This window comes from Bos indicus, chromosome 12 (assembly GCF_029378745.1).
Source record: "Bos indicus isolate NIAB-ARS_2022 breed Sahiwal x Tharparkar chromosome 12, NIAB-ARS_B.indTharparkar_mat_pri_1.0, whole genome shotgun sequence".
NCBI classification, from domain to species: Eukaryota; Metazoa; Chordata; class Mammalia; order Artiodactyla; family Bovidae; genus Bos; species Bos indicus.
Genome location: NC_091771.1, coordinates 74847858 through 74875622, shown reverse-complemented (window position 1 = coordinate 74875622; position 27765 = coordinate 74847858). Strand labels below are relative to the sequence as shown.

General features: G+C 42.7%; 1 protein-coding gene across 2 annotated transcripts in view; it reads left to right on the top strand.

The window, feature by feature from the left end:
• Positions 1 to 4439: 4439 nt before the first annotated feature.
• Positions 4440 to 27765, top strand: part of LOC139186121 (ATP-binding cassette sub-family C member 4-like) — a 171945-nt gene continuing 148619 nt past the window's right edge. Inside the window, exons 1-4 of one of the 2 annotated variants that reach the window (XM_070799910.1) lie at positions 4440 to 4765; positions 13613 to 13723; positions 14256 to 14376; positions 25842 to 26066. In XM_070799910.1, coding sequence (XP_070656011.1) covers positions 4692 to 4765; positions 13613 to 13723; positions 14256 to 14376; positions 25842 to 26066 — 531 coding nt within the window. In that variant the 5' untranslated portion in view covers positions 4440 to 4691. The remainder of the gene's footprint in view (positions 4766 to 13612; positions 13724 to 14255; positions 14377 to 25841; positions 26067 to 27765) is intronic. The other variant, XM_070799911.1, reaches the window with a different exon arrangement.

Genomic DNA, 27765 nt, shown 5'->3' with positions numbered 1-27765 from the left:
TACATCTCCCCTTCTCCCTCCTCTCCTCCCATTCTATCCATAGGTCTGTTCTTTATGTGTGTTTCTCCATTGCTGCACTGAAAATAAATTCGTCAGTGCCATCTCTTCAGATTCCATATATATGTGTTAGTATACAGTATTTATATTCCTCTTTCTGACTTACTTCACTCTGCATAATAGGCTCTAGTTTCTTCCACCTCATTAGAACATATTCAAATCTGTTCCTTTTCATGGCTGAGTATTGGAGAAGGAAATGGCAACCCACTCCAGTGTTCTTGCCTGGAGAATCCCAAGGATGGGGGAGCCTGGTGGGCTGTCATCTCTGGGGTCGCACAGAGTTGGACACGACTGAAGCAACTTAGCAGCAGCAGCAGCAGCAGCAGCAGCAGCAGCAGCAGCAGCAGTACTAGTCCATTGTATATATATGTGCCGCAGATTCTCTATCCATTTATATGTTGATGGACATCCAGGTTGCCTGCATGTTCTCGCTATTGTAAACAGTGCTGCAATGAACATTTGGGTACGTGTGTCTTTTTCAGTTTTTATTTCCTCTGGGTATATGCCTAGGGGTGTGATTGCTGGGTCATATGGTGGTTTTATGCCTGGCTTTTTAAGGAGTCTCCATACTGTCTTCCATAGTGACTGTATCAGTTTACATTACAAGAATGTTCCCCTCTCTCCATACCCTCTCCAGCATCCATTGTTTTTAGGCTTTGTGATGATGGGCACTCTGGTGTGAGGTGGTAACTTCTTGTAGTTTTGATTTGCATTTGTCCAATAACAAGTGATGTTGAGCATCTTTTCGTGTGCCTGTTACCCATCTGTATGCCTTCTTTGGAGAAATGTCTCTTCAGGTCCCTTTCCCACTTTTTGATTAGGTTGTTTGCTTTTCTGGTATTGAGTTGTATGAGCTGCTTGTATATTTTAGAAATGAATTCTTTATCAGTTGTTTCCTTTGCTATTATTTTCTCCCATTCTGAGGGTTGTCTTTTCACTTTGTTTGTAGTTTCCTTTGATGTGCAAAAGATTTTAAGTTTAATTAGGCAGCGCTTGTTTACTTTTGTTTTTATTTCCATTATTCTAGGAGGTGGGTAGGAGATCTTGCTTTGATTTATGTCATCGAGTGCTCTGCCTATGTTCTCCTCTAAGAGTTTAATAGTTTCTGGTCTTACAATTAGGTCTTTAATCCACTTTGAGTTTATCTTTGTGTACAGGTTTGAGGTAGTGTTCTAATTTCATTCTTTTGCATGTAGCTGTCCAGTTTTTCCAGCACCACTTACTGAAGTGGCTGTCTTTGCCCCATTGTACATTCTTGCTTCCTTTGTCAAAAATTAGGTACCCATAGGTGGGTGGGTTCCTCTCTGGGTTCTCTATCTTGTTCCATTGTTCTATATTTCTGTTTTTGTGCCAGTACCATACTGCCTTGATTACTGTAGCTTTGCAGTTTAGTCTGAAGTCAGGCAGGTTGATTCCTCCAGCTCCATTCTTCTTTCTGAAGACTGTTTTGGATATTCAGGGTCTCTTATGTCTCCATATGAATTGCAAATTTTTTTGTTCTAGTTCTGTGAAAAGTGCCATTGGTAATTTGATCAGGATTGCATTGAATCTGTTGATTGCACTTGGTAGTATAGTCATTTCAAAACAGAGTTTTATTTGTATTTGTTTTAGCTTTTACAAAATACTTTCACAAATTCTGAGGCTGACAGTAACCCTGTTGGAAGCAGGATGAGTGAAGCATCTAGAGCTCTGGTCCCTTGGCTCCAGAGCCAGTCCTCTGAACAGTGTAACATTGGATTTGAACATTTCTTCTAAATATCATAGTGGTGTATGTTCAGAAAAGAATGCTAAGAAGTTTCAAAAAATCTTAATTAAAAAAAAAATACAGCAGAATCTGTAGGGACTGAGTGTATTTGACAGTTTGGAGACACTAATTATGGTCTTGAGACAGTTGTGGGGACCAGAGAGAACAGTCTGGGGAAGTGTGACAAGAGAAGTCAGTAGACTTCCAACTTCAGCAAGCAATTTATTCTTCTTTGAAGTAGAGGTAGTAGCTGAACATTTATAGGGATGGAGAAATGTAGAGAATTTCCAAGAGAACTGGAAATCAAGTAAGGAGTGATTATTTAGGTTGTTTGATTGCATTATCTGAGAAAGAGTTAACACCAGAAAGATGGGTAATTGGAAGTTGACAATTTTCAGCTTTGTCTTCCTTTTTTCAATAGAAAACTTCAAATATGCATGAGATATCAAAAAAAAAAATAGTATAATAAACCAACAGCATGCCCATCAATACAAAATTATCAACAGTTTGCCATTCTTATATGTTTGAGTTATAAAAAAACATTTGAATACATTAAGGGTTTCTTTAAAAAGAATTTCCCCTTCAGCTTTATTGAGGTCTAATTGATGATCAAAAATTGTATTTATTTAGATGTACAACTTGATGACTTGACATACATATACATTGTGAAATGCTCATCATACCAAGCCCATCAATATATCTATCACTTCACATTTTAATCATTTAATTTTTTCTCTCTTGTATGTTGAGAACTCCCAAACTCTACTCTCTCAGCAAATGAAAAGGACACAGTACTGTGCTGTCAACTGTAACCAAATTGCTGCACACTAGTTCTGCAGGACATATTCATCTTGCATAACTGAAGCTAAAAGTCATTATTAATAACACCATTTTAGCCAAGGTACATGGGAAATTATCAAAGAATATTGAGGTGATCTTATTATAAGCACCACAAACTTTGATCTTTCTTCATTTAGAATGAAAGGGAAGAGAAGTTGCTGAGCTGGTAAGATGGCCACACAAATAACTTATCACTTATGAGTGGGAGCCCAAGATTTTATTCTCAGCCCTACAGCATTGATTCATTCAGATAGCATATTCCAGACACTTTTTACACACTGACCATCCAACAGTGAGACAGTCATGCTGGACTTGGACTTGAATCCAAATCAAAATTCATCATTTACTGATTCAAAGATCTTGGAGAATGCTGTCCTTGAGCCTCATCTTTCTCATCTGTAAAATAGAGATAATACCTTCTTGAATAGGGCATTTGTGGGAGTTAAAAGTGAATTAAGTTTCCCACAAGTGCACATAACCTATATTCTATACCATATTGCCAATTACTCCACTAGGCAGGCCCTGAGCTCATGATGAAAGAAATCATAAGGCAATCTTTCTGTCCCAAATTCCTCTTCAAAGAAGACAGCAAAAAGCTCACAGAGGTCCCCCCACAATGTAACCTGTGGGATGCAAGACACCTCACATGTTGTGGCAATCTCCAATGAATTCATGTTTCAAAATCATTTGAAGTCTTCTAATCTTCTGTTACATTTGTTTAAGTCTTATAGCTCTACAAACATAATCTGTGCTAAACCCTGTTGTTGGCCATCATCAAATGTTTGGTGTCTGGTTTGTATTGGCCAAACCAAGGCCTTGTGCCCAATGTACACTGAGGTGATATGAACTGAAATGTTGGCGTTCTGAGCAGAGAAAGGTTTATTGCAAGGGCCAAGCAAGGAGTAAGGATGCTCATGCTCAGAAGGCTGGAACTCCTCAGTGGATTTCAAGGGAGGTTTTTTAAAGGCAGACTAGGGGAGAGAATGGAGAGTACTTGATTTAGCTTATGCACTATTCTCTGCTTGATGTTGAGGAGCACGGTAATGCAACAGGGGTTATCATCATAAATCCTTAGGTTTCAGTTTATCATGGTCATCATGCAGTTAACTTCTTCAACCTGGTGGACTTTTTAGCATCTGCAAAACAACTCGGGAATGTGCACCAAACATATTATCTGTAGCCTTCTGGGAGGAACTAAAGATTCTGTGACTGCAGTATGGCTAATCTATTGATAAAGTTCTTTTTTTTTTTTTTTTTTATTACGTGTTCACATTTTTCCAGCCATTAATTCTTGAGCCAGTCTTTTGTGATTCAGATGAGGCCTGGGAGACTGAAGATTTTCTACAAACAACAGACAGGCAGAGGGCATGGGGTGGGGGTAGGATCTATCCCAGGAAGGCCCCACTGGGTTCTGCTTCATTACAGTTGGAGAACTTCCCACAGCACCCTTGTTTGGTTTTGATGAGGGCAGAGAGCCCAGAGAGGAGGCTTCTATCTCCTTCTGCTAGCTGTCTCCAGGTTTCCTCTGCAGCCCATGGGGAGCCTCTGAGCAGCAGAGATGGGTGGGGCCTGAGCCTCCTGTCTCCACCTTCTGGTTGAGTGCCTGGGCTCAGAGCAGGAACTTCCGCAGTTTGCAGCCAGGTGCGTTCCTGGGAGCTGGGCTGGTTGTGCCCGCAGTCAGCCTGCTGCCTTTATCAAAGAGTTGATAACTTTGCCTCCCACCTGCCTGAGGCTTCTGGAAGTGTCTACCTGGCTGTCTTTTGGTCCTACAGTCCCACACGTGGTGCACTGTCTCTATCCTATGCCTGTGGCAGCACCTGCACAGAGCAGGTGCCTCAGAGGTGGACCCTGGAGGCTGCTCAGTCTTGGGAGGCAGACCTGGTGCACAAAGGGCGCTCCACTCTCAGAAGCAGGTGTTCTCAGGCTCCAGCCCAGTGGACCTGTGAGGCGGCCAGTCTCCAGGATCCCCGCTGGCTCCTCCAGGAGCAGCAGGAGCCCCACGGCCACCTGAGCAGGGAGACCCTAGTCTGTGTCCACCTTGGCCGGCAAGATGCTGCCTGTGTCCGCGGATGTGAAGACAAGCCCGGTGCAGAAGGCGAACTTCTGCTCGCGCCTGTTTGTCTGGTGAGAGCCCTGTCTGAGCTGTGACATTCCACTGCGGGGCAAGCCTGACACTGTCGGCTTCTGTTGGGGAACAAGGGACAAGGCGAGGGAGCGTGCCTGGGTGCCTGGGGCCGGTGGGGTTGGGAGGTTGGGAGGGGTGGGGTTGGGTGGGGTACCAAGGAACCTGGTGTCAGGGGAACTGAGTCTCCCTGCCTTGCTGCTCTCCGCCTAGCCAGCTGTGGAGCCTGAGAGCTGATGCAGCAGGAGCAGAAGGCAAGGAGGGAGTCACTGCCCAGCGGGAGAAGGGACTGGGCTCCCTACTCTCCACCTTATCCAGTGGGCTCAGAACCATTCAGGAATTCGCTGTCAGTTCTGAAATAAGCTGCAACTCCCCCCTGGTCCCCCCAAGCAAGCAGCTTGTAAAAAATTTTCTTTATCTATTTAGTGCCCTGCATCTTTGCCATCTTCCAATAATGTCCCCACCTTTTCCCATGTTCCTTAGGTGAACATCTGAGTTCCAACTGCCCTGGGCTCCGTCTCTTCCCCTGTCTATGACCATGTCTTTCTTTCTGTCCCTCCTTCACTCCCTGTGTGGTCCTGTATGTCCTGGTACCTAGTTTTGGCCAATTTCATGTGTGTACAAAACACTATTGTTTTTTATGAAATGAATGGGGACACTATTCTGGAACATGTGTTGCTTTTGCCTGGGATACACGGCCAGGAGTAGAGTGTGTATTTGACCACAGCCTCTTGCCGTATTGTGAATATCTCCACTTCTACATTTGAGAGCCAAACCCTGGGGATGGGGTCCCTGAAACCTGTGGGGTCTTATCCAGATCTCTATCCTTCAGAGAAGCAGTGCATGGTCTTGATGCAGGTGGTCCTGCCCGGGAGTCCTTTGGTCCTGAAACCACTGACAGGTCCATGAGCTGGGAGGAAACACAGAGATGAAAAGCACTGCAGAGAGCTAAAGCTCTTAATTGAAGTCTTCATCTAATAGCTGGGACTACGGATATGCAGGCCTGAACCTTTGGATTTTAATCACACTTGGGTGATTATTAGGTCTTAAAGATAACCCATTTATCTTTTCCACAAATTCTGATACTTCTTTTATTGGACAGCCTAGGGGATCCCCAGGGGGATGGCAGCTCCTATGCTTGCTTTGATGGTGGTGTATTCAGTGCATGTAGCTATATCCCTTGGCTATTTGATCGCCCTTTAGGAAAGAGGGGCCTAGAAGAAGGAATTTGTGTGTGGTTACCATAAATAATAGCAAAGTAGGCAAATGTCTCCTTAACGTCAAGTAGGGCAAGAAACTCTCAAAGCACATTCTGTTTGTTGACTTTGAAAATGTATGTGCATAGAAATGGAAGGTGAAGACTTCTGTTTTCACTGGCACCCATTTCCAGTTTTTCTGCTGGGGAGGAAGGCAAGCTATTACCTCTTATTTCATGCTTGAAGACTCTGAAGCATAGAGGTTGAGTAAGTTGCTTACCATCACACAGCTAGTAAGCGGTGGAGTGGGATCTCAAACCAGGAAGTCTGGTTCTGGGGTCTGTGTTTCTTGTGTATGTAACTGCTGTGCTTTTCATGGAATTGGTTACCTGGACTTGTTCCAGGGTCCCGGCTCAGACTGAGACCCTTATGATGATGGGGAGGTTATTTTTCCACTCAGATTCCCCCAAGAACTAAATAAACTGATGGTGAGACTGGTAAAGCACAAGCTTTGCTCAGTGACCAAAGAATGAGAAATGGAGACTTAGTTTGCAAGTCACCCTCTCAGCCCAACTAGGTATATAGGAGGGTTGAAGTAAAAGGAAGGGAATCAGGTTAAGAGAAGGAGGAATATTCATGGCTTACCCAATAATGCGGTATGATTTGAACCTGAAATTAAGGTAGCACTCCTTTCAGTCCTTGTATGAGCTCTTTGCTTTGTTGTCATAGCCATTGTGAACTGTAGTGGTCCTGATGGGTGTGTCATTTATCATGCTTATATATTACAGTGGATGCATAATGAGGCTCTGTGTCTACTAGATGTTAGGTCTTCTGCCATTTGGGTCCTACCTAGTTCTAATCAGTTCTTATTTTTTTCTTTCCTTTTATGATTGAGCCTGAAACTCAGACAAGAGCAGTTGGTTTCCATTCGAGGGAGGGGCAAGGATATATTTCTGGAGCATCAGCCTTTCCTTTTTCCTGTTCCTTATTACTGAAGGACTCTGAAGGGGCAAAGGTTCATCTTCTGATCTTGCTACCTGCTAAGTGTAGGCATTGTCACATATTGGGTTCAGTTCAGTTCATTTCAGTCGCTCAAAGTGTCTGACTCTTTGCGATCCCATGGACTACAGCATGCCAGGTTTCCTTGTCCATCATGAACTCCTGGAGCTTGCTCAAACTCATGCCCATTGAGTTGGTGATGCCGTCCAACCATCTCATCCTCTGTCGTCCCCTTCTCCTTCTGCCTTCAATTGTTCCCAAGATCAGGGTCTTATCCAATGAGTCAGTTCTTCGCATCAGGTGGCCAAATCTCAGCATCAGTCCTTCCATTGAATATTCAGGAAAGATTTTCTTTAGGATTGACTGGTTGGATCTCCTTGCAGTCCAAGGGACTCTCAAGAGTCTTCTCCAACACCACAGTTCAAAAGCATCAATTCTTCGGTGCTCAGTTTTCTTTATAGTCCAAACCTCACATCCATTCATGACTACAGGAAAAGCCATAGCTTTGACTAGACAGACCTTTTTCAGCAGAGTAATGTCTGCTTTTTAATATGCTGTCTAGGATGGTCATAACTTTTCTTCCAAGGATCAAGCACCTTTTAATTCATGGCTGCAGTCACCATCTGCAGTCATTTTGGAGCCTCCAAAATAAAGTCTGTCACTGTTTCCGTTTCCCCATCTATTTGCCATGAAGTGATGGGACCAGATGCATGATCTTCATCTTTTGAATGTTAAGTTTTATGCCAGCTTTTTTCACTCTCCTCTTTCACCATCATCGAGAGGCTCTTTAGATCTTTTATTTCTGCCATCAGTTCAGTCAGTCAGTTCAGTCGCTCAGTTGTGTCCGACTCTTTGCGACCCCATGAACTGCAGCACACCAGGCTGCCCTGTCCATCACCAACTCCCAGAGTTTACCCAAACTCATGTCCATTGAGTTGGTGATGCCATCTAACCATCTCATTCTCTGTCATCCCCTTCTCCTCCTGCCTTCAATCTTTCCCAACATCAGGGTCTTTTCAGATGAGTCAGCCTTTTGTATCAGGTGACCAAAATATTGGAGTTTCAGCTTCAACATCAGTCCTTCCAATGAACACCCAGGACTGATTTCCTTTAGGATGGACCTGTTGGATCTTCTTACAGTCCAAGGGACTCTCAAGAGTCTTCTCCAACACCACAGTTCAAAAGCATCAATTTTTCTGCGCTCAGCTTTCTTTATAGTCCAACTCTCACATCCATACATAACTACTGGAAAAACAATAGTCTTGACTAGATGGACCTTTGTTGACAAAGTGATGTCTCTGCTTTTTAATATGCTGTCTAGGTTGGTCATAACTTCATTGTAGCAATTAACATCTGAAGTGATTTTGGAGCCAAAAAAAAAAAAAGTCAGCCACTGTTTCCACTGTTTCCCCATCAATTTGTCATGAAGTGATGGGACCGGATGCCATGATCTTCGTTTTCTGAATGTTGAACTTTAAACCAACTCTTTCACTCTCCTCTTTCACTTTAATCAAGATGCTCTTTAGTTCTTCTTCACTTTCTGCCACAAGGGTGGTGTCATCTGCCTATCTGAGGTTATTGAAATTTCTCCTGGCAATCTTGATTCTAGCTTGTGCTTCACCCACCCCAAGCTTTCTCATGATGTGGTCTGCATATAAGTTAAATAAGCAGGATGACAACATACAGCCTTGAAGTATTCCTTTTCCTATTTGGAACCAGTCTGTTGTTCCATGTCCAGTTCTAACTGTTGCTTTCTGAACTGCATACAGGTTTCTCAAGAAGCAGGTCAGGTGGTCTGGTATTCCCATCTTGAAGAATTTTCCACAATTTATTGTGATTCACACAGTCAAAGGCTTTGGTATAGTCAATAAAGCAGAAATAGATGTTTTTTCTGGAACTCTACAACCTTTCCATACTCTTCTCCCAATTTGGAACCAGTCTCTTTTTCCATGTCCAGTTTTAACTGTTGCTTCTTGACCTGCATACAGATTTCTCAGGAGGCAGGTCAAGTTGTCTGGTATTCCTGTCTCTTGAGGAATTTTCCACAGTTTGTTGTGATCCACACAGTCAAAGGCTTAGCAATAGTCAATAAATCAGATGTAGACGTTTTTCTGTAATTCTCTGGCTTTTTCTGTGATCCAACAGATGTTGGCAATTTGATTCTGGTTCCTCTGCCTTTTCTAAATCCAGCTTTAACATCTGGAAGTTCATGGTTCATGTACTTTTGGATAATTTTGAGCATTACTTTGCTAGAGTGTGAGATGAATGCAATTGTGCAGTACTTTGAAAATTCTTTGGCATTGCCTTTCTTTGGGATTGATGAAAACTGAACTTTTCCAGTCCTGTGGCCACTGCTGAGTTTTCCAAATTTGCTGGCATATTGAATGTAGCAATTTAAAAGCATCATCTTTTAGAATTTGAAATACCTCAACTAGAATTCCATCACCTCCACTACCTTTGTTCGTAGTGATGCTTCCCAAGGGCTTATTTGCCTTCGCATTCCAGGATGTCTGGCTGTTGTCCGTGATCACACCACCATTGTTATCTGGGTCATGAAGATCTTTTTTGTATAGTTCTTCTGTGTATTCTTTCCACCTCTTCTTAATATCTTCTGTTACATTCATACCATTTCTGTCCTTTATTGTGTCCATCTTTGCATGAAAATTTCCCTTGGTTTCACTAATTTTCTTGAAGAGATCTCTAGTCTTTCCCATTTTAATATTTTCCTTATTTCTTTGCCTTGATCACTAGGAAGGCTTTCGTATCTCTCCTTGCTATTCTTTGCAAGTCTGCATTCAGATGGGTATATCTTTGCTTTTCTCCTTTGCCTTTCTCTTGTCTTCTTTTCTCAGCTATTTGTAAGGCCTCCTCAGACAACCATTTTGCCTTTTTGCATTTCTTTTTCTTGGGGATGGTCTTGATCACTGCCTCCTGTACAATGTCACTAATCTCTGTCCGTAGTCCTTTAGGCACTCTGTTTATCAGATATAATCCCTTGAATCTATTGTCACTTCCACTCTATAATCAGAAGGGATTTGATTTAGGTCATATCTGAATGGTCTAGTGTCTTTCCCTACTTTCTTCAATTTAAGGCTGAATTTTTCACTAAGGAGTTCATGATCTGAACAGTCAGCTCCCGGTCTTGTTTTTGCTGACTGTATAGAGGGTCTCCATCGTCAGCTGCAAAGAATATAATCAGTCTGATCTTGGTATTGACCATCTGATGATGTTCATGTGTAGTCATTTCTTGTTTTGTTGGAAGAAGGTGTTTGCTATGACCAGTACGTTCTCTTGGCAAAACTGTTTGCCTTTGCCCTGCTTCATTTTGTACTCCAAGGTCAAATTTGCCTGTTATTCCAGGTATCTCTTGACTTCCTAGTTTTGCATTTCAGTCCCCATGATGAAAAGGATATCTTTTTTGGGGTGTTAGTTCTAGAAGGTCTTGTAGGTCTTCTTAGAACCCTTCAACTTCAGCTTCTTTGGCATTACTGGTTGGGGCATAGACTTGGATTACCGTGATATTGAATAGTTTGCCTTGGAAATGAACAGAGAGCATTTTGTCGTTTTTGAGATTGCACCCAAGTACTGCATTTTGAACTCTTTTGTTGACTATGATGGCTACTCCATTTCTTCTAAGGGATTCTTGCCTACAGTGGTAGATATAATGGTCATCTGAGTTAAATTCACCCATTTCACCCCATTTTAGTTCACTGATTCCTAAAATATTGATGTTCATTCTTGGCATTGCCTATTCGACCAATTCCAATTTACCTTGATTCATGGACCTAACATTCCATGTTCCTATGCAATATTGTTCTTACAGCATCGAACTTTATTTCCATCACCAGTCACATCCGCAACTGGGTGTTGTTTTCACTTTGGGTTAGAGGAACGGATTTCTCCTGATTCCACCAAAATGAATCTGATTGTCACCAGGCTAGAGTCCCAGTTGCTCATAGCCTTGGGTAAAGACCATCTGCCACTTGGTTGTCTCAGTTTTCTAAGAGATAAAACTAATGAGACAATTGAAGAATCATGGGCCAAAGAGCCAGAAAAGGAGAATAACTGTAAGGGGTTTTAAGAATGGCCTTAGAAGCCCAGGGAAGCTGGGGAAACTTCTTTTGTTCCTGTCACAAATTTGTTCAGCCAGGCCTTTCTTGTTTTGAGTATATGGCCAAGTGACCTTCTCTCTATTAAAGAAAAAGTTGTACTGGAGTACAGTTGATTTACAGTGTTGTGTTAGTTTCAGGAGTACAGAAAAGTAAATCAATAGACATATATCCACTATTTTTAAAAGGTTCTTTTCATTAAAAATGATAAAGGCTATTACAGACTATTGAGTAGAGTTCCCTCTGCTATACAGTAGGTTCTTATTAGTTATCTATTTTATATATACTCCTCTGGTGGCTCAGACTGTAAAGAATCTGCCTGCAGTGCAGGAGACCTGTGTTAGATCCCTGGGTTGAGAAGATCCACTGGAGGAGGGCATGGCAACCCACTCAGGTATTCTCGCCTGGAGAATCCCCATGGGCAGAGGAGCCTGGCGGGCTGCAGTTCATGAGGTTGCAAAGAGTTGGATACATATACAGTAGTTTATGTATGTCAATCCCTGTATCCCAATTTGTCCCTTCCTCCCTCTCCCTCTGGTAACCATAAGTTCGTTTTCTACATCTGTAACTCTATTATTTCTCTTTGGTAGATAAGTTCATTTCTACTGCTTTTTAAGATTCCGTGTATAAGTGATACCATATGATATTTGTCTTTGTCTGCAAGCAGTTTTCTCTGACAATTGGGATGTGCTCTTTTCTATCTGACCACAAGTGTTAACATAAAAACAACAGGAAATGGTTGGGGCACAAATTCCCCCTTGATTAGCCAGCAGGTAGTCAAAAGCTTTGCAGTGGTCAAGTGTTATGTGGGCCAGAGGGTCTAGTGAAGATTTTGTCATTCTAAGGTTAGAACTGGGTTCTCTACTTACCTAGGCCAGTCTCTGATTTTTTTTTTTTAATTTCTTTTTTTTTTATACTTAGGTTATTATAAATTCTTTCTCATGCTAGGCTCACCAGGGAGCCTAACAAGAGTGACAACTGCTATTACCAGTCCAGCTCCTCTCCTGACTAGATGAATGGCCCCCTTTGATTCACAGGTTGTGCGAGTGTAATTAAAATCTGAATGTAACCTTGATCTGGGTGTGAACCACATATAGCCCAGTGTCCCCTGGTAGTTTTCTTGGAGACAGTTGATGGCCCAACATGGGTGGCCCTTGCTACAAGGTCCTCGAGGAACAAACATCCCTCAGGGGGTACACACATGGTCTTTGAATTTTATTGAGTCTTGTTTAGGCTCATGGTGGCGCCCTCCCATCCAGGGTACTTGCTCATGGCCAGGCCCTCCATGTTTGGTATGATCCTGTCCCCAGAGCCCTTAAGCATGGTAACTATCTAGAGTCGGCCATGCCTGTAGGTGGAGGGCTCATAGTGAACGGTTGGTTGGACCCCCCGAAAACAGGGATTTGATGAACACATACGTCTTTGCAGGGGTGTGGTGGCAATGGGGGCAACCTTGATGTCCCTGGGCAGAAGCCTGGGCATGGTGGAATTAAACCGTAGTTTGGTGATATTGTCAGCTGAAGTTCCCTGAAAGTCTGGTGGGCTATATTTATTCCCCGACTGAGGCTGATGGTGACAGATCCAATAATTAGTAAAATTCCAGCCCTTTTGGATGTTTGAATCTTACTTTTAAAAATAAATGAATTTCCCAGAGAGTGATACAGAGGAGGACCATAAGAAGAATCAACTGCATTTTAGTTGGGAAGCTATTACTTATCTTGAGGTTGTCTTCAGAAGTTTGGGTTCAGAAAGAGGCTCACATGAGCGTTCTGGCTGAGGGGAGTCTGACAGGATTGTAAGTAGTTCCGGGTCCAGAGCCTGTTAGACTCAGGGTGTTGTGTCCATAAGATAACTGCCTGTAAAAACTCCTCTGTGTTGACGACTGATCTGAGGAGATCTTGAGACCTCAAGTTTACAACTGCTTTGAATATGACTGGTGTTAAGACACTTCAGTCATGTCCAACTGTGACCCCATGGACTGTAGCCCAACAGGCTCCCCTGTCCATGGGATTTTCCAGGTTTGAACACTGAAGTGGGTTGCTATTTCCTTCTCCAGGGAACCTTCCCAACCTGGGGATCGAACCAGCATCTCTTACATCTCCTGCTTTAGCAGACGGATTCTTTACCACTAGCGTATGTAGGTATCCTTCAATCTGATACATTTCAGAAGATTTAAGTCCTCAGTAATACAGGAACATATCTGCAGCCTTACCCACAATGGCCATTCAGCTCTATTCTGCATGCCTGAACCACTGTTACTTTATTTTTATTTTATTTCTAAACATTTTTTTTTCTTAATAAAGCAGATGTACAATGTATATTCAGTAGGCCACAAAGAGGCTGCTTTAATTATGTAATATATAAGCCAGCATGACTTTCCTGTACTTAAAATGTATGTGTGTTTGTGAGCATATATCTACTTTTCCCCATATCTTTATATATTTAAAATGTAGACTTTTTTTTTTAAACAATGTCCATGAATGTAGGTTTCTAATTAGAGATGTGTAATTTGGATATATGTCACTCTCCTTTTAATGTTTAACAGGTGGCTAAACCCCTTGTTTAAAATTGGTCACAAACGGAAATTAGAACCAGATGACATGTACTCGGTGCTTCCGGAAGATCGCTCCCAGCGCCTTGGAGAAGAGCTGCAAGGGTGAGCACAGACATCAGGGGCAAGGGGAGAAAGAGTGAGAATTTCCACGTGGGGCTGTGTTTGGGGGAGGCTTTGCCTTCCTCTGGGTTCTTCTGAGACTCCTCTCCTGACACTGCACACTCAGCCCCTCAGGTTGACCCCAGGCTTAGCCCACTTTGGGGGCCCGTGTTCCCTGTGCATCTGTGGGCGTGGAGGGAGCCCACAGCCACGGCCCTGGAGGCCGAGCTCTGTCCCCGGAGGTGGTGTCCCTGGAGGAGAGAGTCTGCCCGCCTGAGCTGCTCATGAGCTGTGAGTCCAGCAAAGCTTGGCAGGAACTTGTTTCCAGAATCTGGAACTTTTGCCTCAAGGCCTGTCTCTCTGATGCTTCAGAGTCTGCACTGCTCATCTTTCAGGAGCCCTGTGAGCAGGTAGCCAGCATCTATTGCACAGCCGCAGAGCACCCTGCAGGGCAGGCTTGTCTACCACTCCGCCCCGCCCCCTTTCCCCTTTGGTGGACACGATATTCTTCACTGCCCTCTGTTTCTCATCGCAGGCACTGGGATCAGGAAGTGAAGAGAGCCCAGAAAGACTCACATGAGCCTTCGTTAATGAAAGCAATCGTAAAGTGTTACTGGAAATCCTATTTAATTTGGGGAATGTTTACATTTCTTGAGGTAAAAGATTTTCATACTGTGCGTTGCTTTTTGGTGTATGTGTCTCAGTACTGAGGTGGACGGGACCCGTGGGGAGAGAGGCCAGTGGTCTAAGGTCTGAGGATAAACCCTCATGGAAACATGATAGACCTCAGAAGTTGTATTCATCTTTAGAATGGGCAAGGACTGGACTCCAGGGGTTACTATTCTTCTTTTAACTGGTTAGAGTGTTGTGGAAGGATGGCCTTGAAATAAAAGACATTTTATATTATGGTAGAAAGTTCCTGGTGTTCAGTATATACGCTGACTGATCTTTGACCAAAAGAAGATTCCAACAGCCTCAGGCAATATGTGCCCTTGATTTAGAGGAAGGTAATTTGGACCCAAGCCCAGAATAAAGTACCTTTTATGGCGCTTTGTTATAGTTTAACAAGGTAAAAATTGTTACCTTGACCAGGTCACATCTGATAAATGCTTTTCTAAGAAGATAACATCGCCTCTCCTCTTCCAGGAGAACAGAACCCAGGCCCTGCATCTGGACCATAGCTGCCCAGAACTCCTAAGAGCACACCTTTCCCCAGGCTGCCCCCTTCCCCGTGGGCTGGCAGTGTGAGCAAAGGCCCTGTGGGGAGGAGCTCCAGCTTCACTGTGAATTCTGTGCACCCTCCACGTTGCTTTCTTTCCCTGGTTGTGGGAGCAGATTCCTGGTTGAAGGAGGATCCTGGTATCCTGGCATTGGCAGAGGGTGTAGGAGGGAATGTGCACGGCAAACCAGAGGCAGAAAGCTGTGATGTCAGTGACCTCCATGACCCTGAAGATCCTGGGTCAAGATCCCCTAGAGGACAATCCACCTGGGGACACAGTGCCGTCAGCCACCCTGTATTGGCTGAGCCTGAGGGGGGTCTCCTGCAGACCTCCCTGGGGAGCTCATGCTCTCCGTGGTCCCTTAGCGCTGCCTTAGGGACACGGGCAGCCTGTGAGTGTGTGAGGGCAGGAGGGATGGAAGATGTAGTTGCTGAAAAAGGGGTGTTTTAGGTGGAGAAGGTATTAGCTGTCCTCAGTCCATCGTGTTGGGGGTGAGGTGGGTGGGCCAGGTGGTTTACAGGAGGGCGGTGTGGCTCTTGTTTAAAGGCTGTGTTGTACTGAAGGGCACTGTGGGCAGTAGGCAGCTGGGCAGGTGAAGTCCACCCCAAACAACTGGAGAGACAGAGAATCTGTCAGCTCCCAGGTGACTGAGTGGTCCTGGGGGATGGAGTTCTCACTGATGTCAGAAGAGGATTGGGCACTGTGCCAGAGGGTGGGACAGGTATGTGGGGCAGAGTGCCACCTTTGAGAGGACACTGACCACTTAGGTACTGCAGTGCCTTGTGAAGGGCAGGGGTTGGGAGAGGGAGCAGGAGCCCGTCAGGCTGCCCCAGCCCTTCTTTCTCCCATGTGCAGCTGTCCCAGTGATGGTATTTCCACATAGTCACAGTAAGTCTCTGAAATACACAGGTGGCGAGCTGGTGTGGCCTGTTTGTGCAGGATTTCCTGACCTCACACAGCAGAGCTCTCATGAATTCTGCTTGTCTGGAGACCCTGGGGCCTCGGTGTCTGCCTGTGGCTCATGCCAGGTGCCTGGTTGGGTGAGTGGCCTCAGGGTTTAATGCTGGATCATATCCTGGAGCAGGTCTCTCTCTGCTGTCCCTGGTTCTCTAGTTTCTCTTTGGTACCAGATGCAAAAGAGTCTTAAAGTCAGGTGGGTTCAAAGCAGAGCCCATGTGGCTGGGTTTGAACTGAGCTACTAGTTTTTCTTGCTATTCTGGGCTGTTAGCCCCTTGAGTGGGATCACTAAGGCTTGGATGGATCCCATTCTAATATGAGTCCTGGGTCTTGGCTGTGGCAGCTCATGGGAGAAACAGACATAGAGGGAGAGGCCACAGGATCTGGGGTTCTTCCTGAGATGGAATCCTCCCCACTGTGGTGCTGGGAGTGTTGATTTCAAAGTTGTCCAGCCCCAGTAATACTTCCTGCTGGGGGTCCAGGAAGGCTAGGCCTGGGGCTGCATAAGGTGCAACTGGAAGAGCCCTGGGCCCTTTCAGGAGGTTGGTCACTAGGTGGTCATGGCGGAGAAGTGGGGAGTAGAGGATGTAAATGTAGGGGCTCATCTGTGTGGCAGTACTGCTAGTACTAGTAGCAGTGCTAGTTAGTTAAATAATTGATTTTATGAAGCAACTTCCCATGTTGTGATCAATCTATACTGCTTGTTATTCTTTATATTTTAGATGGTGGAAGATCTAAACTCAGCCCAGGATTTTCTAAAACACAAACATGTTTCCTTTTTGATCTCCAGCCCTCTTTTAATCCCTCAGGTGCACAGAATGCCCCATGGATCATCCATGATCCCAAGCAGTGTGGTCTTTCCACCCACAGCACAAGAGGGGCCTCCCAGGTACTCCTGGCAGCAGCAGTGGGAGAAAGCAGGGTGACGCCAGTCCAGAGTGAGGGTTTTAGGGTTTTAGGATTTTGAGATATGAAAACCTCTGTCCTTTGAGAAGGGCTTCCCTGATAGCTCAGCTGGTAAGGAATCTGCCTGCAATGAGGGAGACCTGGGTTCGATCTTGGGGTTGGGAAGATCCCCTGGACAAGGAAAGGCTACCCACTCCAGCATTTTGGCCTGGAAAATTCCATGGACTGTCCTGTGAGAACTGAGGAGTATTTCTTCCTCTCAGAGAAACAAGTAGCAGGCTGTGGAGCACTTGCCGGTCACCCCTAATTAGAACAGAACAGCCGGAGAGCTCCCAGCACCCCTGGCCCCTGTGTGCACCTCCACGGGTACTGTGAGTGGAGACGACAGGTCCCCACCTGCCCAGGGTGCTCAGGGTGGAGAGGAGGAGCCTGAAGCCTCTGCCTGGGCGTGAGTCACAGAGACCACCTCCCCAGGTCATCAGCGCTTCTCTCTGAGAGGTGAGGTCTCCATTGCTGGTGTGTAAGTGGGGTGACCTCAGAGAGCCAGAGTGGGTTCACCCAGTCCCTTTCCCTGAGAGGGGAGGTGTGGCGGGGTATTATATCCTCTTCTGAGGACCCTTTGAAGTGGCCCAGCCTTGTCCGATCACTTGGCCTTTGTCTGAAGCCACTTTTGCTGATGGTCTCTGGCCCAGGTCGAGGCTGTGGGAAGCACATGTGTGTGTAAATCCTCACTTTGGAGCTCAGCTGATGGACAGGAAGTAAACAGAATCCTCTGAATCCCACAGTGGGCTTTGTGCCTCAACTCACGGCTGATTCCCCAAGAGCTGAGTGGTCTTTGCATTTATTTCCCAACCCTTTCTTCCATGTGTCCCTCACTTTGCTCAACCCAGAAGACTGAGGAGTGGCTTCTGGTGGCAAAGATACTGTGGGCTGAGAACAACCACTGAGGACCACACAGCGGGAGAGGAGGAGGGGGCCTTGAGCCAAGCAGAAGGGGACCTGCCGAGCAGACGTGCTGTGTGTGCCCTGCTGGTTCCTAAGAGCATTGAGTTAGCCATTAGGTGTCAGTAATACCCACAGTGATGACCCTGAGTTATAAATTGGGGTTTTATATCCATCTTCTTTTCTTTTCTAAGCATATGTAAGTTTTTAATGTAAAATTAAAAGAATTTTTTAAATTGAAGTATGATTGGCTTACAATGTTATATTAGTTTCTGGTATACATCATTAGTGATTTAATATTTTATATGGTACATGATAAGTTTAGTTACCGACTGTCACCATGCAAAGTTATTCCAATATTATTGAATATATTTCCTATGTTGTATATTATAATCCTGTGATTTATTTTTTAAACTTTTGTATATTTATTTTTTGCCCCCAATTCCCTTTTATTTATTTTATAATTTGGAGTTTGTACCTCTTAAGTTCCCTCACCTGTTTCACTTGTTTCCTCCACCCCCTTCAATCCATTTTCTTTCTGTAGTTAGGGAGGTAGGAGACTCTTTTTAAAAGATTGCATTCATAATGGTTAAAAATTTTAGCAATCTGCTTAGAAGTGAAACTTAAATTGCAATCTAGAAAATTTGGCTTCACACATGACTTTTCTCAAGAGTTCTTATTCCACTGTGACCACCTGTGAGCAGCAGTGAGTTCTCCAAGCCCTTTGTGAAACCAGGCTCTGCCATTAAGAATAGAGTAAATCTCTTACCAGGACTTCTAATAATAAAAGTGATGAAAAACCCGTGTTTTTATGGTGGTTTCAGAGCTCTCTGAGATGTTGTAGCTCGTTTAGCTGTCCCAGGATTCCTCCGAGGGAGGCAAGGCTGGTATTTTCACAGATAAAGATCCAGAGGCCCAGGAGGGCACACGATGGGCTCAGGGTCATGTGACTCGCAGGTGGCCAACCTGGTCTCTGAGGCACGGTGCTCTGACTGCTAGACCCGTGTTCTCTGTGTTCTGTCCTCTCCTCCCACAGCCTCTACTGAGGCTCAGAGCCAGGAGGAGCTGCTTTTCTAGCAACAGCTCTGTGCTCCTCTGTCAACTGCTTTCTATAGTGTTTTTGTTTTGTTTTGTTTTTAATTTCCTGTAGATTTTTAAGAACATTTCAAAAATACAAAAATAGAATAGACTGAAAGGGTAGCACAATGTGTCACTCCAGAATAGGGCTCTCTGGCAGAAAGATTGTTGTGAGTTGATTCTGTTTTTGAGAAATAGACACAGGAGAAACTCTGAAGACAGAGTAGAAGTTATTCTTCTGAGGGACATTTACACTGATAAAGGAAGTCTCCATTTGTAAAAGTGTCTCCCTCTCTGTACCAGAAAAAAAAGGATGGCTCTTAATCACAGCAGAATCCTGTTGAAGGACAGTCTTCTAGAGAGATTAAATCTGCATAACAAACCCAACCCTAGTGTAGTTTAAGCTGCTTTTCCTATTAACCTCTCATAGGTGCCCCATCACCTTTTCTTTAGTCTTTAGCTGAGGACGGTATTTAAGGTGATGGCTTGGGCCATCTCAGAGAGTTACTCAGTTCTTCTTGATATTTTGCATGTATATCAGAAATATACATATTAATAAACTTCTGTTTGATTTTCTCTTGCTATTCTGTCATTTATTACAGAGATCCTCAGCTAAGAACGCAGAAGGGTAAAGGGAAATAAGCCCCTATGTCACCTAAGCCAGCTTCAATAATTGCCATAATGAGTAGTCTTGATTCATCTGAAACTCACTCTCACTTCCCAAGATTATTTTAAAGCAGTTCCAAGACATCATATCATTTTTATCCATAAATATTTTAGTGTGTATCTTTAAAAGATATGGAATCTCCCCCACTAAACATATTTAGCATAAACATTATTATTATTATTGTTCATAAATATTAACTTTAATATCATTACTATCTAGCCAGTGCTCACAGTTGTCTTTTTCCCCTCTTCTGTTTGAAGCAGTATTAAATAAGGTACACTTGGCTGACATAGGTTATTCAAATTGCCTTTCTGTTCCCCTCCACCCCGAGCCTCTAGGTTGTTTGACCTGTAGAGATTCCCACAGCCTGGATTTGGCTGATCGCTTCTCCCCCTGTGTCAATTCACATGTTCCTCTGGCACCTTAGGTTGGTGTTTAGGTCTAGAAGTTGGATGTAGCTCATTTGGATTTTCTTCACCCCTTTCATCTATGTAGGAGGTGGGGTTGTATATCTCCATTATAAGGTACATAACATCTTGTGTGTGTGTGTGTGTGTGTGTGTGTGTGTGTGTGTGTGTGTGATGTTGGAGTTATTTATGATCCTTGCTCAAGGTCCATTAATTTATTAAGGGTTGCAAAATGGAGATGTTTTAAGCACTTTGGTTAATACTCACCTATAGTATTTATAGGGAGAGTAGGGGAAAATAATTTCAGTTTTTAAAACCTGTTTTCAAGATGATGAATTGGTTCTCCTCTAGTGAGGAGAGGGGCTAGTGAGTTTTTATTGTTGTTTATTTGGTTTGGTTTTGTGAATGTCGGTTTGAGCTCATGGATTTAAGCATTTCTGATCAGCTTCAGTCCATTTCATTTGTTATGCTTGTGCCAACCTTTGGCCATCTTTGGGCAGTGGGGTATATTCAGGTTGGGTCCTAAGTCTTTTGCACATACTCTAGAAGTCTTGGCTAGTTTTTCTTTTTTTTTCATGTCTTTTGTTTTGTTTTTTACTTTCTGATATGACAGGATATGTCTAGTTCATTTTGTACAGCATTTGCTCAGCCCTGGAATCATCCATTTCTTCAAGCAGCCCTGTCTTCTTTTAGTGTGAAATGGTATTTAAACACTATAGTCTGGGTACTAGAAGAGCTTATTGCTCTTGGCTATTGTTTCTTGGATATTTTCCATTAGACAAAGTTAGAATACATTTTTTAAGGTAAACAGATATGTTTACATGGGTGTTGCCAATCCAAGTCAGATGCAGGACACTAGTGTTTTTACTTCATCTTATTGTGCTTACATCTGTATCTCTTTTCTCCCGTCATCTATTCTCTTTGTCCCAAGTCTAAGTCCAATTCTCATTGATATCAATGTAATTATTCATTTGTTTTTTCTTATGATGTGATGTCTGAAAACATTATAAGATTTACCTTTTTGCAGTTCATATTGTCTTCATGTGGGTGTATGATGCAGAGAATGTGTTTTCAAATTGTTTTGTTTAAAATCACTTTTGATAGTTCTTTTTTGTATGGCTCTGTGACCCAACAGGATGGGTAGATATTTAGGTACTTTTATTTAAATTTACTTTGAAATTTTAGGAATTGCTTTTGAAAAAATTAGTTATTTTATGATTATAATTCTGTATAATGTTTTCATGATTCCAAAATCAAGACAAGGCTACTTTTAAAGAAGGCTGATATCCTCGTTAGCTCTATTCTAATTCTCCTTCTCCTTTTGGGGATAACTTTTCAGGCTAATTTTGATTCATCTTTTTATTGATGTTTTTAAATATAGTTTTATCTGAAATTTTATTTTTCCTACTGTGCAGAATGAAAATTTCAATACTGTAATCTCTGGACTTTGGTTTATAACGATTTTTCTGGAAGCATGAAATGTGCCATGGAACTCTGATTAAAACTCTGTGATCGTTGTAATTCCTTCAGAGCAGGTCTGTAGCCATTCCAGGCTCAGCTGCCAAGACAGTGCAAGAATGGAGTTTAGCAGATGCTTACATGGGGTTAGTTTCAGCTTCCAGAATCTTCCAGGGAGAGGAATCTTCAGGCTTCATCCCTAAGCAGTTGAACCTGAACCAGTTTCTGGCGGCTGGGCCCTGGGCGTCAGAGTGCCCTTATCCCCACCCAGGTGATGCTAAGGTGCTACTGTGTTAAAGATGAGTGAAGGCTAGGATATCTAGAATGCTGATGGGTATGATTTCCCAGATTCACTGCTTTTCCTCCTTATCTCTGGATTTTTCTCAACTCCACTTTAGAACTCCCCCAGTTCTAAAGATTAACTGCCTGTTCAATTTTTTCCTACAAGCTCACTCTTTTCTGCTTATATGTTTCACTCAAGTGTTTTTCTTTGTTGCTGCTGCTAAGTCACTGCAGTCGTGTCTGACTCTGTGTGACCCCATAGATGGTAGCCCACCAGGCTCCGCTGTCCCTGGGATTCTCCAGGCAAGAACACCGGAGTGGGTTGCCATTCTTTGTTAGCTTGCTTCTATTTTTGTGTTTTTATTTCCATGAATGAGATATAGGGAAATTGGGTGAGAAATGTCTCAAGTACATTAACTTGGAGAAGGAATTCTATCCACTGCAGAAGCTCTAGTTTCTAACCTAACCCTGCAAGAAGTTATCCTAAGAAGCAAAAGGTGAGACCCAATATCAGGTGCTTTCAGGAGGCTGAATACCAAGGACTCTGTTAAGAAATGGCTACCACAAGCTTCCCTGGCAGTTGAAGCTTGGTGTTTAAGACTCTATGCCCCCAGGCAGATGTGAGGGTTTTTGATCCCTGGTTGGGGAACTAAGATTCTGCATGTCACATGGTGTGGCCAAAATAAAAAGTCTGCCTCAGAGACTCAGATTCTCAGAGAATCCTGAATAATGGATGTTGTGGTATTAACTTCTGCTCTTTTAAAGATCCTTTATGATTTCAGAGTTGTGAAAAATTTTTGTGAAAGAATAAGAACTATATTCTCAATTGGTTTGTGGAAAGATACATGTGATCATAGATATATGTCAAAGAGGAAGGGTTTAAGGGACAGTGTTTGACCTCGTTCCTGCTGATCAAGAAAATTTCAGTATGGTTAGCTTCATGGTTGACAATGAATATTTTCTCAGTTGTTTTTTTCTTTTTAGTTAATGGTGAGAATCAGTAGTGTACAGATGAGAGAATTCCTTGGTGGTGTCTGTCCACACGAGTATACATGTGTTGGGGGCAGCTCCCGGGAATGGCTGCCACCAGTGTTTGTGTCCCGAGGGTGAGCCACAGCCACTCCTTGCCTCTCTGAGAGACTCTCCAAGACAAGCAGAGTCTTATGAAATTCAGTCTATCCTTGGGATTCACACCACTGTTTCGCTTGGAGTTAATACTCTGAACAAAACGTTGAGCATATGCAGGAGTTAATCTTCTGGTAGCTGGAAAATCTTTTGCCTGGTTTGCCTCAGCCAGTTTTACCAAATGTCAGAAATTGAAACACTCACAGATTACAAATGCTGCTGCCAGCTGTCCTATTAAATGACTGTTCATCTAACCTTTCTTTGTGTGTGGAGGGGACAGATCTACTCAGTCTACGTTTGATGACTTCGATAACTTCTGTCCTGTGTTGTTCTAGAAGCTTTGAAGAATCATATTTAATATGTGTATTCTTTCTCTCTATATGTACTTGGGGTTTTGTTTTCACAATTTTGTGCTATTCACTGTTTTGGTTCCTGTTTTTTCTGTTTGAGAGACATTACTGGAAAATTGTTTTTTACTTGCTGCTATTTTTCATATGGAGCATAATATCAATTTTCTGTTTTCCATAGTTGCAACTTATGCCAGAATGGAAATTCCTTGTGCATTATACTTTTCAGCACTTCTCTGAATTGCTGTGACTGCTCCTTGCTGGAGGCAAAGTTGTGCATGTATGCTCTGTCACTCAGTTGTGTCCGACTCTTTGCAACCCCAGAGACTGTAGCCCACCAGGCTTCTCTGTCCATGGGATCATCCTGGCAAGAATCCTTGAGTGGGTTGCCATTTCCTCCTCCAGATGATCTCAACTCAGGGATCAAACCTGCATTTCCTGTGACTCCTGTGTTGAGATGGATTCCTTACCACTGAGCCATTGGAGGAAGTCCCAAAATAGTGCTTAAGAATAATAAATGACTCTCCTCTCAAATTGCATCAGTAACACTTCATGTTTGAAATCCTTTGTTATCTTTTTGAAAGATAACAAATTTTCTATTCCAATTAAATAATAATAATTATCAAGAATAAAAAGAATTGATAGATGAGTGGGAGATATGAGCCATAAACTGGCATTATATCTTAATGAGGCTATTTCTCCAACTGTTTTTTATTTTTGGCTGTACCAGGTCTTATTTGCTGCATGTGGGATCTAGTTTCCTGACCAGGGATCGAACCAAAGTCCCCTACGTTGGGAGTGTGAAGTCTTAGCTAAAGGACCACCAGGGAAGTCCCTCAACTGGGTTATTAAATTTTGTTTCTCAGTGAAAAACTCCAGATATGCTTAGGCAGTAGTGACCTGCCTTTATTTATACTCTTTATTGCTGGATTTGTTGCATTTATCCATACTCTGTTTGGTGAGTGACATTACTTTTATTTCTCCTGTAATCATAAGGATGTTAGCTCAAATGGAGGCCTGAGTAACAGGCAACAGTGATTCCCAAAGAGAATCATAAGTTTTAGGAAAGTTTGGGATGGCAGATATTACTGCTGGGATTCTGGTGGTTTGTGGCCATGCAGCACTGGACTGCCCTTGGCCATACCTGGGCTGGGACTGCCTGTGTGCAGAGTTTGATGTTCTTGCTTCTCTGTGTGAGCCTCCACATTTCCATCTCAGGAAACTCTATAAACAGTGTGTTTGACAATCCATTTTATGAGGGACTCTTCCATGAGCTCTCTATGCCTCTTGGAATGTGTGACAGGACACGGTGGAAATGTATCAGAACTGACCATTTTACTCCAGTCTGATCATCTTACTTATACTTCTTCAACTAAATAGTGTTCCCTTTATCCTCTATAGTAGATAAAAATTTCCATAACTTCATGGATCAGGCACTGAGTTCGCTGAGCAGGAAATGCTTAGTTTTTTTTGGTGTTTGGTGTTATGGATTCTCCTTCCCTCCTCTTGTGTGTGGGTTCCTCAGCTTCAGACAGACAGAAGAGAGCTATCAAAGCAAACCTGTCAGGTAAACCAAGCTTCCCCCGTCCGTTTGAGTAAGATGGGATTGCCAGAAAAGGAAAAGCCCTGTTCCTGAAAGACTTCCAAACTTTTGGCATTTTGTCTTTTGAGAAGTCTGTGGAGGAAATGATGTTGAGGGTCAAGGTGTTTACTTTTGGTGACTTGAATTCATTGAGTGTTTGGTTTTCTTTGATGGTGGAGAAAGAAGGGGACCTGGGGAGAAAGAGACCTTCAAGGAGTGACTAGAGGGAGGGAGTGAGTTGTGGGGCGAAGTGGCTGTTTGGCAGGGTGGGTAGGTGTTGCTGTTTCTTTGCCTTTTTCTTTGGGAAAGAAGCTTGCTTTCCCTAAGTCTTACTCAGAGTGGAAGCCTCAGTGCACCCTGAGTCAATTGGTTTAACCTTGGGAAAGAGATGATTGGGAACATTTCTTCCAAACTACCAACTGCAGTGAATGGTGGATGGAGAACCACGGAAGACATGATAGTTTTTAGCTTGACCTCCACCATATTTAATTTTTCACTCCAAGGAACATTCCAACTTCTAGGGGGTAGAGACATATTGAGGTAGTGCTCTTGGAAGCTGAGACCCTGTAGAGCTGCCAAGCCTGGTTTCTCTGTGGTATTCCAACTGAAGCTGGTTTCCATTCCCTTGGCCTACAGACATGTGGAGTTTGGGATGGAAAAGAGTGGATGTGTTTGTGCCAGTGTCTCAGTTCATAAAGATTCACAAAGAAGATAATAAAAGCATGTCTCCCATGTGTGAACCAGGTTGACTTTCTATTGGGCTGGGACATTAAGAATACAGGGGACAGGGGCAAGCTGCCACAGGCTTCTTCATATGGAAGCAGATTTCTTACTCTTCTTCTGCCAGCTTTTTCCTTATTCATCTTAAGGCTCAGTTGGTATTGAGCCTGGTTGTGGTATTTACTGAGCATTCACATTACACTAAGCATGATACTAAGGCTTTACTATTTTTGAATGTAAAATTTTGTCTTAAGGTTAAAACTGTTGTCTACTTGTCTTATAGGAGATAGTGAATCTGCATATTTTTCTTTTAAATTAGCCATGAATGTATCATTTTGTCAAAATGTATTTTTAGCATGCTAGTGCTAAAAGTAAATCTGTGTACAGAGAAACTGACATGTCTAATTAAGGCTTTTTTTCATTTCTTTCAGGAAGGCACCAAAGTAGTTCAACCCATATTTTTGGGGAAAATGGTTAGTTATATTGAAAACTACAATCCCACAGATTCTGCCGCTTTGCATGAAGCCTACGCCTATGCGGCAGGGCTGAGCACCAGTGTGCTCGTGTGGGCCGTTCTGCACCACTTGTGCTTCTACAACATGCAGCGCGTGGGGATGAGGCTGAGGGTAGCTGTGTGCCATATGATCTACCGCAAGGTGAGTGTTGCTCGGTACCACGGTGTGTACCTCCCCTGAGGCATCGGAAACATTTTGGTAAAGTTCTCTGTAAATTAAAAATTTTGTAACTGGGATCATTTATACTTTGCTAGGGCTTCCAGATGATAGTTCAGCGTTAAAGAATCTGCCTGCCAATGCAGGAGACACAGGTTCAATCCCTGGATCTTGAAGATCCCTTGGAGAAGGCAGTGGCAACCCACTCCAATATTCTTGCCAGGAGAATTCCCTGGAGCCTGGCAGGCTACAGTCCATAGGGCCGCAGAGGGTTGCACATGACTGAGTGACTGAACAGAAACAGAGAAGCTTATTTGCATCAAGCCAAGTATGTTGCCCTTTAAGCAAACTTTACAAATATATAATAAAAAATTTTCTATTGAGATCAGGTCAAGACTGCCTTTGATGACTTTTAGTCATAGGCTGTTACACAATATCTACTAAATTTGTAACAAAATCTAATTAAAAAATATGTACCAAAAATATCACATTGATTTTCAGTGTTTTCATGCCAAAGTAGTATTGATGGAAATTTTGTTGTTGTTGTTGTTCATTAAAACCTTCATTTATATCAAAGTTGTATTTGAAAGTGAACTTCAGTGGTTGGATTAAATCTAGGAGATTTAATTTATAAAATTAAATATAGGAGACCAGAATGTGTTTGAGAAAGGGAATGATTATATTTTTATATGGCCCATTTACTCATATTCAGTAAAATTGTGTTAACTAAAGAAAAATATAAATAGAATCTATGCATATACAGACTCACTCACTATATTCTATAATTATGATTGTTTTAATGGTATTAAAGAAAATAGTTGGATATTTGGGATAAAACCTGAAATTTTCCATTGTCCTTGGCAATTTGGAGAGAATTTATGGCAGTTTATTCAAATTATTTTCATAATTAAATATTTCCTTTTTGTCTTTAGCATGCATTATAGCAGTTTTAATAAGACCTGATTTGATGTGTTCAGTGATTTCCTATTGAGAAATGCCATAGAATTATTTCATAGTTTATTCTGGTCTTAGCTAATATAAAAAGAGTAAGAATTTCAGGTGTCTTTACAAAGAAATTGCCACAGATACACTATGTCAGGAGCTGAAGACTCCATATAAACTTGATCCTGTGTATCTTGTTGCTCTGGGTTGTTTGCTTTTTTTCAAATCCTTACTTAATTGTATTGTATACTTGAAAGTTGCTGAGAGAGTGGGTCTTAGTGAGCTCATCTCACATACACAAAATGATAACTACATGAGATGATGAATATGTTAATTGGTTTTAATACAGAAATCATTTCCCAATGTGTATTTTTAACAAAACATGTTGTGCACCTTAAATATATACAATTTTTATTTAAAAATCCTTATTGAAAACTAAACCAAACAATTTAAATCAAAATTATTGCTTCTTTTACCTGCTTGCTACTTATCTAGAGATTCTGTTTCTTAGGAATGCTTTTCTTTGCAAAATGTAAGGTGTCTTCTCATCTTTCCTTGAGCAGAATCTTATTAATGTCAGGGCTGTGTGAATCCAGGGCCCTGACATCTCATGGTCTGTGTTTGGCTATTGCACGTGAGCAGGTTTCCTCTTGGGACGTGGAAATGGCAGCGGTGCCTGTCCACTCTAGTCAGGGGTCTTCCTTGTCCTCCATCGTCATCTTGTGTATGTGCGTGCTTGCTC